The sequence below is a fragment of the Beta vulgaris genome, chromosome 7 (assembly GCF_026745355.1).
Source record: "Beta vulgaris subsp. vulgaris cultivar EL10 chromosome 7, EL10.2, whole genome shotgun sequence".
In the NCBI taxonomy this organism is placed as follows: domain Eukaryota; kingdom Viridiplantae; phylum Streptophyta; class Magnoliopsida; order Caryophyllales; family Amaranthaceae; genus Beta; species Beta vulgaris.
The window spans coordinates 846,902-860,712 of record NC_079208.1 but is presented as its reverse complement, the minus strand read 5'-3'; the positions used below and the strand labels follow the sequence as shown (position 1 = coordinate 860,712).

At 33.6% G+C, this 13,811-nt stretch overlaps 2 protein-coding genes across 2 annotated transcripts; both read left to right on the top strand.

Moving 5' to 3' along the window:
• Positions 1 to 1,321, top strand: LOC104898176 (non-specific lipid-transfer protein 1). The gene is made up of 2 exons (XM_010685215.4): positions 1 to 466; positions 1,049 to 1,321. The coding sequence occupies exons 1-2, from the start codon at positions 114 to 116 to the stop codon at positions 1,056 to 1,058; spliced, it is 363 nt and encodes a 120-aa protein (XP_010683517.2). The 5' UTR covers positions 1 to 113; the 3' UTR covers positions 1,059 to 1,321.
• Positions 1,322 to 7,911: 6,590 nt separating this feature from the next.
• On the top strand, positions 7,912 to 9,319 carry LOC104898175 (non-specific lipid-transfer protein). The gene is made up of 2 exons (XM_010685214.4): positions 7,912 to 8,359; positions 9,144 to 9,319. The coding sequence occupies exons 1-2, from the start codon at positions 8,016 to 8,018 to the stop codon at positions 9,151 to 9,153; spliced, it is 354 nt and encodes a 117-aa protein (XP_010683516.2). The 5' UTR covers positions 7,912 to 8,015; the 3' UTR covers positions 9,154 to 9,319.
• Positions 9,320 to 13,811: the final 4,492 nt, after the last annotated feature.

The following is a 13,811-nucleotide window of genomic DNA, read 5'->3' as shown; positions in this document are numbered from 1 at the left end:
TCTCAAATCACTCCTTATTTCCTTAGAAAGTGATAGTTTTTCACTTCCAAACAAAACATAAACCAGCCTTTCAAGTCTCAACCATAACATATACACCGTACCATATAAACATTATGGCCAACTACAACAACCACATTTTTTGTGTTATTTTTTTCATAGCTCTAGTGGTGCTTGCACCACAGGCTAAGGCCACGGTCACATGCGGGACCGTGGCCACTAGCCTAACTCCATGTTTAAATTACCTCCAGGCCGGTGCTTCCGGCGCCGTTCCTGGAGGTTGTTGCACTGGTATTAAGACCCTTAATGGTGCGGCTCAGTCCACTCCTGACCGTCAGATGGTTTGCCAATGCCTCAAATCAGCAGCCAAGGCTATGCCAAATGTCAATGTTGGATTGGCTTCTTCCATTCCTCCTAAATGTGGGGTTAACATTCCCTACAAGCTTGATCCCTCCACTGATTGCTCTTCGTACGTATTTTTTTCTCCCTCTAAATGTGTCATCCGACGCATTAGGTATTCTCCTCACGAGGAAGGCAACCTAATGTTTCTTTTCTTACCTTTCAAAAAATGTAAAAAAATGAGGATTTAGAAGAATTATTTATCAACTTTAGATGGATTTTTTTTATGATGAACTTATAATGATTTTTATGAGACGGAGGAAAAATGATGTCACGTACACAAATAGTAGAAATTTAAGTTATAGCATAGTTTCTTAAGAAATGCATGGCGCATGCTACAATATAATGCATCTTGTGCCGTACGTGAGCTAAATGATTATACCGTTTTAATTACAATGTTCAAGTTATAATTAATATACGTACGTCAGATCATATAAGTTTGAATATGATTTTGAACGTTACAGAATAATTACTTGTTTTGATATAGATGTATCGTTTTATATCTTACTTGGTATTTTAATTAGTTGCATATCTAATATCTTCTTATGCATGGCTTCATTTTTTATTTTTTTGTGATGTTACGAATGCTTTGGTTTTAGAGTTACCATGATGGTTAATATTTTTGATGATCTGAGTGTATATTTTCATGCAGGGTTCACTAAGAGAATGGTAAGCCAGGGATGATCTAGAAGTGTCTTGTTTCGTTACAAGGTAGAAACTATCGCGATGGAGAGAGAATAAAGGAGGATTTCTAAGAATTAATTTCCTATTTTGGAATATGTAGGTGTTTTGAAATGTTAATTGATGTACGAGGTTGCTTTGTTAGTAGAAGTATCCCGGGTTAATATATGTGTTAGTAGAAGTATTTATGAGTCTTCAACTTATGTAAGACAGTTTAATTTATTGGTATCACCTTTTGGCTTTATTTATTATTAAAATTTTAGCTATATAGTATTCCTTTCATTTTATTCTTTTTTATTGTATTTTTATTTAAATTTCTTTTTTTAAAGAGTTAAAAATAATAATAAGAAGCATGGAGAAAAAGTATTTCCTATCTAGGAAATTGTTTTTCTCTTGAAGTTTCAAGACCTAGGAATAGCAAAAGGTGTTGCATTGCTTAAAGGAAGTAAAACTTCTCATGGGAACTTCTACTTACCTAGATTCTCTAGGTAAGTAACTTCCTCTAATTCGTTGGGAGAAGAACATTTTAAAAAGCGTAACTTCCTCCATTTTTTGTCAATCAGAAACTACAGTACATACTTTTACTTTTCATATATTTTTACGTTAATCAAACAATACTGGGTAAAATTCAAACTTCTTTTGAGCGTTCCTCTAGATGATCAAGTAGATATCTAACTTTGACTCAAACTCTAAATTAAGTCTATATGAGTGCACATCTCGAGTAAACACTAAATAGCACAAATATTGTAGGTCCGACCTGAAATTGTACATGAAGAATAGATATGATCATGTTCATGCACTTTGAATTGCGTAAAAGCGACCAATATTTCCTACATGATCAAGTATAAGAATATGATCATGTGCAGGCTCTTTGAAGCTCTTGAAGAATATGCGTTGACGTATGTTTTCACCAAATATCTCGAGTTTTCACCAAAAAAACTATTGGAGTATAGATTTAAGGACGGATGGAGTATACCTTATACTGATCGAATATTAAAAATATCAATTTTTCACCAAATATCTCGATTTTTCATGAAACTCACCTTATATCCTCCGACTTTTTGAAATTCACCACATACATACCCTCGACTTTTTTTTTTTTATAAATAACACATACATCATGCACTTTTGACTAAGGGAAGGTTAATATTGTTATCATTATAACCCCTAAATCTTAACTAAACCTAATTAACCATAATACATCCCCCTCTCCCCAATCCCCCTCCCTATCTACTACCAAAAGCCCTTGTTAGCCATTTAGGACCAATGCCGACCCGCTACAATCACCACCACTGTCCCAATGTCAAATCTCCTTCTCCTCCACCAATTTCCTCACCAAACACAAAATTTTGCATGGATCTCATTGCATCAATCCACCCCCTTTCTTGGACCCGACCTCATCGTCGTCGGTGCTTAGACAACCAACTCATTAACCTATCACAACCTACTTTTTTTCGCTTCTCCGGGAAGGTCGTTGGGCGGAGAAATCCAACCTTACCATCAACTGCGACAAAATTCGTCACCTCCAATGGCTTGAATTCGCACTCACCCACAACCTCAACTGCGAAAGCTGTGATTTTGGCTCTTATTTGATTTGTCTTAATGAATACATCATGAAAATCAAACTTTATAATTTTTACCAATATGTAAGTAAAGATATTAATTATACAAAACGTGCATTGACAAACGTGAATAAAAAACAGGAATATATTTTTTGAACCGATGGAGTATAAGAGTGGTATATAATTTTTCTTTAGATGAAATCTACAATAGATTGTCGATGCAATTTAGGAGCGAAGCTAGGCTCGATTGTGGAAGAGAGGCAATTTAACAAAGAATTCTAAACATGGTTGTGGAGAGGGGCCATTTTATCAATAAAAACAACTTTTATTTTTCACTTTCTTAATCTCTGCTACCCTATTATAATTACTACAACTGGGCTTTTAGCATAGATGATGATCTTCTTAGGCTTCTAGTATGTCTCGCCCTTGATGCAACATTACATTCTTGTTTTTTTGGGAGTTGATGCTATGTTACATGTAATGATTCCAAACACATAAATATAGACCAATTTAGCATTCAACCATTCATTAGTTTAAGGCTATGTTTAGTTCACCTGAAATTTTCTGATCTGAATTTATCTGATCTGAACTTATTTTTTCTAATCTGATATGATCTAAACTTATTAATTCTGATTTGATCGATCTGATCTGATTTACAAGATCTTATCTTTTATAAAATATATTATTACTATTATATTATTACTTTTTTTTTTGAGGGGAAAGAGAAGTGCATTAATCAAAGGGACAAAGTGTCCATGAGTACATAAAGGTGTTACAACACTAGGACAATGACGCTCCCAACATTGCTCAACACCAAACGGCACTACTCTAGCAAGGTTATGGGCAACACAGTTTCCATCCCTTCTAACATGAGAAAAAGAAACAGAGGAAAAGACATTACACATAGAAAGAATGTCCCCAAGTATTGCATCCAAATCTGAGAAGAAAATCGCAGCTTTAGTTAATCTTTTGGTAGCTACTAGAGAGTCGGTGTCAAAAATCACATCCTCATACCCGTGAGCTTTGGCCAGGCGAGTTGCCATTATATTATTACTTTGTAATTCATTATTATGCAATACATTATAAGATCTTATTTATAGTATTACTATTATTATTATTTTATTTCTATCACAACTTTTACACAACTTTTATTAATAATAATAATTATTATTATTATCATTGTTATAATAACAACAACAACAACAATAATAATAATTATTATTAAATAATTCTATAACCCAAGTCATTAATTCGTAAGAGCACTTCTAAAATTTATAACAGAACATGGATGTCCCATATCAATTGGCTATTATGGTTTCTACATTCACACTCCAAAATTCCATCTGATTGTATGAGTTGGATATACCGATTTCAAGGACCGTAAATATTGCACCAAGTAGAGCAGATTGTGATCTGTTCAATGACTTGCGCAAGAAAGAGATGGATAGGGTGCAACTTCAAATAGCTAGAGAGATTTGGAATTCGGTAGGAAGAGGTACATCGAATCTAAATTTATAATTTGTATCTCGCATTTAGCTTATTTTGAAATGTATTCTGAACTCAATAGTTTCGTTGTCATGAATTTGAGCTATCATATTATATATATTTCTTATTTTTGCGCGGATCTTATGTTCTAAACACGTGCTTTTAATTTTCTATTATTTAATAACAACAAAATAACTTAAAATAATGATAACAATGACATTTATAATGATAACAACGAGATTAATAATAATCACCAATATTAATAATTAATAAGTACAACAACAACAATGATAATCTTTTTGAACAAAGTAATACTTCATCCATTTCTAAATAAGTGCAACATTTGCATAGTGTTTACTATTCACGGTTTAAACTTTAATTAGCTTTGGTGATTTACATTTTAGGAAAAACATAGTCATGTGGGATCTTGTTAGATTCGTCAGAATGTGAATTTTTTTAATATCAACTTTTTATAATTTTTACTTATTGATAATTGAAGATATTAATGGTTAAAATAATGCATTGGCAAACGTGAAAACAAGAAGTGTTGCACTTATTTAGAAACAGATGAAGTAGTAAATAATAGTATGAATAATAATAATGAGTTTTTGAATATAAGCATGATCTGATCTACATGATTTGATCTGATCTGATCTGAACTTATTTTTTCTGATATGATATGATCTGATCTGAAATAAGCAAACATAAGGTGAACTGAACATAGCCTAAGGCCCAAGTTATCATTGGTTGAAGTTGAACCTAATTTTTCTGCCATATCTTGTCAGCTTCGCAAATCGAAACCTACACTAGTGCTTAATGTTAAGTTGTTACACATATTGCATTCTTTGAACCAAAAATTTCAAACCATAAAGACCTAGAGATCAAAGTTGATTTGCAAACCCCACAAGAGAAATCTAGAGATCGATGTTTAATGTATCTTGGATAGTAGTTGACACTTCGTGTCCTCCCATTTATTACATTTGACGCCGACACTGCCGTGCTCCCCATACTTTGTCCCATTTTTTTTCAGAATTTAATAGCCTTCAACTACATGGCTCTTACTCGGAAGAAGAAATTTTTACTTTTTAGGTATGCTATGGTAAAATCACAACTATTTAATCCAAAGGTTGAACAAGATACGGCAATTGGAACTAGATATGGCAATTGGATAAAATCTAAAATGGGTTATTTTGGATATGCCACTTTTGCGCCTAATTTAGGTTCGGTTTCAATTTATCTCGCGTTGGATTATTTCGAACTTCTGGTCTTATTCGATTTCGAGCATAATCACGTTGGTTCAGGAACCAGGTCGGGCAATCATGTTAATATGGGATCAGACAGTTTTCAGGTTCAATCGGTGATGATTGGGTAGTTAGCATGCATATCAGGCTTAATGTAACATCAAAAATTATTAAAAGAGACGGTCTAATTTTAATATAAAAGTAAACCTAGTCACTAAATGGATTAAACTAGTCACCGAAAGAAATTAACCTAGTTAGTGTTGGGTTAATTCTACATATAACTTTAAGTTTATTTGGATTTCAAAGGTCACCAAACTTAATAATTAGACAATTTTAAATGGAAATGAATTGATGACAAAAAAAAACTTCCTCTAATACACGGATGATACAAATTTTGGCCTTTACATTATATATACACACTCCCATTTTATCACCTCTTGTGATCTATATGCAAGGAAGATATATATAATCATGTGAGATTCTGTTAGAGTTGTCTCACTCTCACAAATACTTCTCAAAATATCAACTATTTATAATCATGTGAGATCATATTAACGTTCATAGTTAAAAGTGTACACATGAAGCATAAAACTTTAAATATGTTGCAATTTACAAGGAACGGAGGAAGTATGAATCATCACTGATATGTGCAAACTAATACAAAGAGAATTAATGCTATGGATACTATAACCTTAACTTGGCAATTGAAAAAGCCATTGTACCATCACAAGGAGCAAGTAATAGCAATACAATCTACTTTCTGCATGAGAAAGGTATTTGCGGATTCTAAATCGTATATGGCCTTGTTGGTAAAGAGAGATTTGAAAATTAGGGGTTTAATTTGAACTTATATTAGAGAATTTGACTAGTCTATCCTCTAATTGTAGTGTTTGGTAAAGAGAAGTTACAATTAATTAATTCTGTTCAAAAAGCTCTTTTTAAAAAGTTAGGGGGTGAGCTTTTTGACATTAGACATTTGGGAATGAGTCGGTCAATTACATTTATGTCCTAAAGTTGTTGAAAACTACATTCATAAACAATAAAAGTTACAACAATAGATCATGCACATGTACTTATTGGTCATTTTACACAATTATGTAACAATTAGCTACCAAATACTTTTATGCAAATAACTAATACGATAAGCTAGTCAAATCAACTAATACAATAAGCTATCAGCTATACAATCAGCTATCAAATAAAAGATATCTGTTAATTGCCAAACAGAACCTATATATGCAAACAATAACATCCATGGCCTTGAAATGATCCAAATTCCAAATCAAGCAAATTATAAATGGAGACTGGAGTAACAAGGTTGCCTCCCTTTGATTTATTTGAATACTTTTACAATTGATTATTGTGTTGTCTCTCCTTGTGATAAATTGAACAATACTTCTAGGGGTATGAGCATTTAATATCTTGTAAGGATTCAGTTTATATAAAAGGATATCAATAATTTTGTAGGTAATTGATCTCATAAATGGTTAGTCATGTATGTACTGATGTTTATGCCTTGTTTGATTCATTGGCCCTTTATGGTTGTTACTTTAAATTAATTTTAATCTTAATTAGTGTAAGATTTCGATTTTTAGACATTTTGAATGCGATATCTTATCATGTACCTCTCGTTTTCTTTCCCTCCGTATTGACTATTGTGATCAAAGTTAGGCCCTATTCTGTTAAACTTATTTTAACTAATTTAAGATTTTATAAGATAAGATAAGATGTTATGTTAACTTATTTTTACTTGTTTCAAAAAAATAAAGATAAGATAAGATAAGCTAAAATAAGAGAAAATAAGTTGGATCAAACGTACCTTTAGAATATGTGCAAACTTAATGTTTAGATACCATGCCCAGCACTTCAACGCTCCTTATAGAACAGGGGCAAAGCTTTTAAGGGGCCTAGGAGAGTCGCGGCCCCGGTCGAAATTTTAAGACTTTTATTTATGCTTAACTAACTTCCCTAAAACTGTATATAATTTAATGATTTAGTTGTATATATATGGAGTTTCAGCCCCCGTACATAGATTTAGTTCTGTATATATATAGTTTCGGCCCCCGTAAATACAAAGTTCTGGCTTCGCCCATGTTATAGAATCACTAAAATGATATGTACTAAACGCCAATCTCTGTAGAATTTGTAGTATTATGGAAAATAGATGAGCTATTTTTCTATATAATAAATGAAATAGTGAAAGAAAAACCTACCATCCTACCAATAGCACGCACCCATCGTACGAGCTCAACAAGTACCTAAATAAGCATATGACATGCGAAGAACCACGTTAATTAGCAATTGGTAGCTCATGGAATCATGTCCCTTAGGCCAAAAGCTTCAAATTAATACTATGCTCCAACGTTAAATGTACTATACAAACAAACAAAATTCGGCATCCAATAACCAATCAAGTAAAGAATTATCAGCATTTAAAAATCAACTACCAACTACCCATACTTGCCCTATTGATTAGAGCCACAAGTTTAATTTCCATGAGTTCACACTTCCTCAAAATGTCCTATAAATTGACCACTCAAACTAGCTCCTAAAGCATCAAGCAAAAGTACTAAAAACACATAACAAAAACCATCACTCATTTTTTCTTACATTCTATCAAGTGATAAAAAAAAACAACTTTTAAGCAACTATGGCTAGCTCAGCTTTTGTGAAATTCACTTGTGCACTTGTTATGTGCATGATGGTGGCTGCACCACTAGCTGAGGCCATAACTTGTGGCCTGGTGGCCAGCAAACTTGCCCCCTGCATTGGCTACTTGCAGGGAGCCCCCGGCCCCTCGGCCGGCTGCTGCGGTGGGATTAAGGGCCTCAATAGCGCGGCTGCCTCCCCTGCTGACAGGAAAACTGCATGCACTTGCCTCAAATCTGCTGCTGCTTCCATGAAGGGAATCAATTATGGAAAGGCCGCTAGTCTCCCTAGACAATGTGGTGTCAGTATTCCCTACGCCATTAGCCCTAACACCAACTGCAACGCGTATGTTACTCGCCCTCTCTCGCTCTCTTAGTGTTACGGATTACTCCTTCTCTTTCAAAATATAAGACACGCACGATTTTTGAAGTCGAACTTTGACTGTTAATTACTCTCAATTTACATGGATAAAAAATTTAAAAAATTAATGTTATTATAGTATTTTTCATGACAAATCCAACAATATAATTTTTATAATTTTTATTTATCATATTACGAGAGATATTTGTAGTCAAAGCAAATTTTCGTAAAACATGAATACCTTATATTTTGAAACGGATGGAGTATTTAATTTATTTGGAAAGATTGTTTCCTATAACTTTTTACGTTTTCTAAAAGAAGTCAATAGTTTACGTTATCCATTATAATTTTTTTAATTAAAATATAAACAATGTCAAAGTTGATATTGTTAAAACAGGACAATCTTTTCCGAAAAGAAAATGTCCATATTTTCTTTTTAATATTTCAGTTCGATGAATATGCCTTTAGAGGTGAATGTGGCGGAGTGCCTACTACTAGGCTACTCCGACTGTCTCGTGGTACTTGCAACATTCAATCACATTGCGGTTCAAATATATTCATCTATGCTCTTATATACTTCCTCCATTCCATAATATGTGAAACACTTCTCTCTTTTATGTGAGAGCTTTTTTGGAGAAGTGTTTCACTTATTATGGAACGGAGGAAGTATATATTATATCTACGGCCTTTACGTCAATATTTGACCACATTTTGATAACAAAATAAATGTAGATCCTAACATGTTTGTTTGAATTGTCTTGTTTTGCAGCATTCACTAAACGGAGTAATATTGAAGTTGAACATGATAAAGATGGAGCTACCTAGGAGTGGCCCAGCTTATTAGTAGAGCGTATAATAATAAAAAGTTACTTGTATTTCCAGTTTCATGCATGCACCTTTTGTACTTCAATTAGTTTTTACATTATGATATTACTACTACAACTACATTGTGCGTGCTTCTTGATTACATGGTGCATTTTTGCTTTTGACCTAGAGGATGATTTTGAATACTTCACGTATATTAGGGAATGCTAATATCAATTTGCGAAAAGAACATAAAGAGGTTACTTGTTTATACTCCATCAAACTGACTAATGGAAGATCTTTTTTTTTTTTTTTTTTGAAGGGGAATTGGCTCAAATATATTAAGTCAAATCCAGTTCCGTCAAAGTGATAATACTTTGGGGAAACGAGTCCAAATACACATGCTCAAAAGTATCAACATTCTATCTACCTATCATGTGAGCTAGAGTACGTCGTGTAAGAATAAATAAATTAATTAAGTTGCAAAAATATGAATAAAGTAAACTGACCAATTCTTCACGAAATAGATGAAAATAAAATTGAGTAGTTTTTCTAGAAAAAGTCATGGAGAAAGTATAATATATACTAATAAAGTAATGATTTATATTAAAATTAACGTAAAGGACATTTTAGAATAGACTTTATAAAGTTGAAACCACTATGAGGTAATCCAAAGCTCGGATCATTTAAAGTAAACTATCCATTGTTGAAATTGTTTAATATCGATTTTTCTTAAATTGTGCACATAACTATTTTCGGAATGTTTTCTTGTCGAAGTAGTATAAATAAAATTTTGTTATTAAATTTGATTGTTTAAAATGCCCTCTTTTAGCCTAAGTTATGGAAAATGTAAATCTTTAGAAGTATGTCATATGCTTAACGCAAATTCTTAAACCAGCGGTATAACATGTCAAATTACTATTACTTAATTAAAACAATAAAAATATCCCCTTGATCTCAAAATATATTAAACACTTTCGTTTTTTTGTTCTAAGTTAATTTGTACAACTTCATCTTATTATGGTCCCTAGACGAGCTCTTAACACCCCTTTGGCCCCACTTCATATCTCTACTAACGACAAATAAAATTTTCGCCAACTCTTATAACATTTTTTTTTTTTATAAAATAAAATTTGATAACCACACTAGGACTTATCACCTTAAACTACATATATATATAATAACAAGTGTTGATATCTTTTTGAAACGAATGGAGTAGTCGAGTAGAATCTAAAGTAAAAAAAATAAAATGGTAATCTGAAAAAACAATGCAAAAATAATTCAAGTTAAAAAGTTATGCAAAATTGCTTAACATTTAAATAAAATAGACGAGAAGTTAGTGTTTTGACAAAGTCTAAAAAATGACCAGCAATGTTCTTAACTACGGGTTTTAAGAAAACGTAGCAGCCAATGTTAGAAAATGAATTGTTTCGATCCAAATTGAACTTGTTTGCATTAGCTAAAATGATAAAAAAAAAATTGTACTTATGATTTTAAAGTTAAGTAGACTAGTTAATTATTTGATTAAGGCTCAATATATATCACATACAATATTTCAAAAACATTTTTCTTAGACGAAAAATTATCATTAGGCATTCATATCTTAATAAACATGTCGATTTAAGTAATTAAGACTAACTAGTAATTCTATAACTTCTTGGGTGATATGTAAGGTCACCAGGCCATCCAAGAAAGTAAAGTCATCTTTTGAACACTTTCAAAAGATATCCTAATATTATGTATAAAAAAGTTGATGTATAAATCCTTTAGTTTTGGATGTATACAAGAAGTAAAAGAAATTTGTGCAATAACTAAACATAAACAACACCCATCGACATACAATTTTGTTATAAATTTCTAAATTAATATCAACTGAGAATTTACGTTGTTACATATAGTTCTCTATATGGAAAAAATTTAATTTACCCATATACAGTACTCTATAAACGTTTATGAAAATCGTATATAATATAACAATTAGTATTTTCAACGACATAATTAAATAGTAGTACGTTAGTTTACAAATTAAAGATTTCCTTTTCTTTAGGTCTCTTTAATGTTAGTTTGTTTTTTCCCATACCTGCAGAGGTCACAGTTAGCTTACATTGAGTGGCAACCGTGGAGGCCTGGACTTTTTGCATCTATGAAATATAATTGGGGAGCAAATATTAATACTCTAGATATGAAAATTTATTGTGTAGCCCCACAAGAATGCGAAGATGAAGCTTAATATTCAGCGGCTTTCAAACAAATCATACCACGTTGCTACTACGAGTCCACGATTAGGAGTTTGGTTGTCTATATATATGTAGTCGCACTTAATTCTCTTTGACACCGACACCTCCTTTTTCTTTTCTCGTCGGTTTGCGCTTGTACTTCTTTTCTTTCCCCAATAAAACGATGTTCTATTCGACTTATTTCTGCTTATCTAAATTTCTAAACTTAATAGGCTTTGTTTGACAATACAACCTGAAAATAAAGTGAAATTGATAAGTTAACTAAAACCAATAAGATAAAACTGAAACTAATAAGATGCTAGAACTAGTAAGGTAGCTGATTAATTTAATCGTTTTTTTCACCAGGTACCCCTGAGATTTCTTAATATTCACCAGGTACCCCTCGCGTTTTCCAAAATTCACCGGGTACCCTTGAGGTTTGGTAATAATTCCTGAAATGCCCATGCCGTTAAGTTTCCGTCAATTTCGTTAGGTTTCCGTCCAAATTAGCCAAATGAACCCCTAACTAACCTAATTAATCCTAATTAACTCTAATTAAACTTAATTAATACTTTGAAAACCTAATTAACCTATCTCTCTCCCTAACCTCTAACCTTACCACATGACCCCACCTCACACTAACCACCCAAACCCCACCACCTGATCGACCCACCTCACCTAACCACCCTAACTCCACCACCTGACCCACCTCACCCTAACCACCCAAAACCCACCACCCCTGCCCCTCCCCACCGCAACCCCTCCCACCACCTCTGCCCCTCCCCACCACAACGCCTTCTCCCATCTCCACCCTTCGCGCAACACCTCCCCCACCCCTTGCGCAACGATTCCCCCCACCCCCTGTCGAATTCTGCGCTCCCCTCCCCCACATCCGTCGAGTTTCGCGCTCCCCTCCCCCACATCCGTCGAGTTTCGCGCTCCCCTCCCCCACATCCGTCGAGTTTCGCGCTCCCCTCCCCCATCCCCCATCGAATTTCTCCCCATAGTCGATTTTTCGCGCAGCCGACGAGGGTGGAGGGAGGGGAGCGCGAAATTCGATAAGGTGGGGGAAATAATTGCGCGACGGGGGAGGGGTTGGGGAGGGGTTGGGGTGGGGAGAGGTAGAGGTGGTGGGAGGGGATGGTGGGAGGGTTAAGGGTTAAGGGTTAGGGTTAGGATTAGGGTTAGGATTAGGGTAGGGTTTAGGAGTAGGGTAGGATTAGAAGTTAAGGTCAATTAAGTGTTTTTAGGGTTATTTTTTAATAGAAAGTTGACGATAGGGTCACGTCAGGTACTTTTCCAAACCAGAGGGGTACTTAGTGAATTTTGGAAAACGCGAGGGTACCAAGTGAATATTAAGAGACCTGAGGGGCACCTGGTAAAAAAATCGTAGTTTAATTGTTTGGATAAAGTAGTTGCTTAAATTGATAAATTATTTTGGCAAATTTAGTTGCTATCAAAATTTTAGAAGATTTTCCAAAATTTCAGTCACCTGATTTGGAAAAGGTAAAAATTTTAACTTATCGTTTAAGTCATTTAAACCACCTAAAATTTTATTTTATGTACTCCCAAACACTACTAGTCATTTTAGCACCTAAAATATGTTAGCAACTTATCATTTAAGGTAACTAAAATGCTTCTCCAATTAACTGAACTTGTCTAAACTTATTATATTTTATTACTTTATCAATCCTAATTAGACCGTATTTTGTGATATTTTCTATCTTGCTTTTATGTCGGTTTCAAAATAAACATGATTAGTATAAAGTCGACCAAGCATCTCAATCTTTCGTGGTTATTTTGAGACCCGTGAGATTCCCCGGTCAATTAGATGAAAATTATAAGCAGCAGCAACTTTTTTTTTTACTACAGGAAGCTTGTGTCATTCAAATAAAATCGTTTTGAAATTAGCGAAAGTTGTATTTGTATGTCTGTGGACTGTGATGCAAGAGGTTTTTCCTGTCTCACAAGTCACAAACTCACAACTATGATCAAAGATTGCGAGCCATTAGATCACCTTGCTTACAAGAAGAAGATTGGGCCTGCCCCCAATAACATTGTATAAGGGATGTATCACTCGATCCGCAATAGAACTGATTTTTAGGTTCATTATCCAATCTAATTTCATATGACTTTTTAAAAACTATATTTGAAAAGAACTTATAAATAATATTTTTAAAGAAAGTACTTATGCAATATTTTTTCCCTAGATATTATCGAATGGAGTTTTAATTCTCTCTATAAGACGAAGTTAAAATTAATTCCCTGCATACCATCCACGTAGGATAGTATGCTAGAAATTTGTTTTTTTTTTTTTTTATTGTACTTAAGCAAATCGCTACTTGAGTAGTAGTTCATCGAACATGACCACTATAATGCGCTATGTATTCCGGCACTTCAACAACTATACATATTTT

Coding starts and splice junctions, on each gene's coding strand:
- LOC104898175 (XM_010685214.4), top strand. CDS start 8,016: ATGGCTAGCTCAGCTTTTGTGAAATTCACTTGTGCACTTGTTATGTGC.
- LOC104898176 (XM_010685215.4), top strand. CDS start 114: ATGGCCAACTACAACAACCACATTTTTTGTGTTATTTTTTTCATAGCT.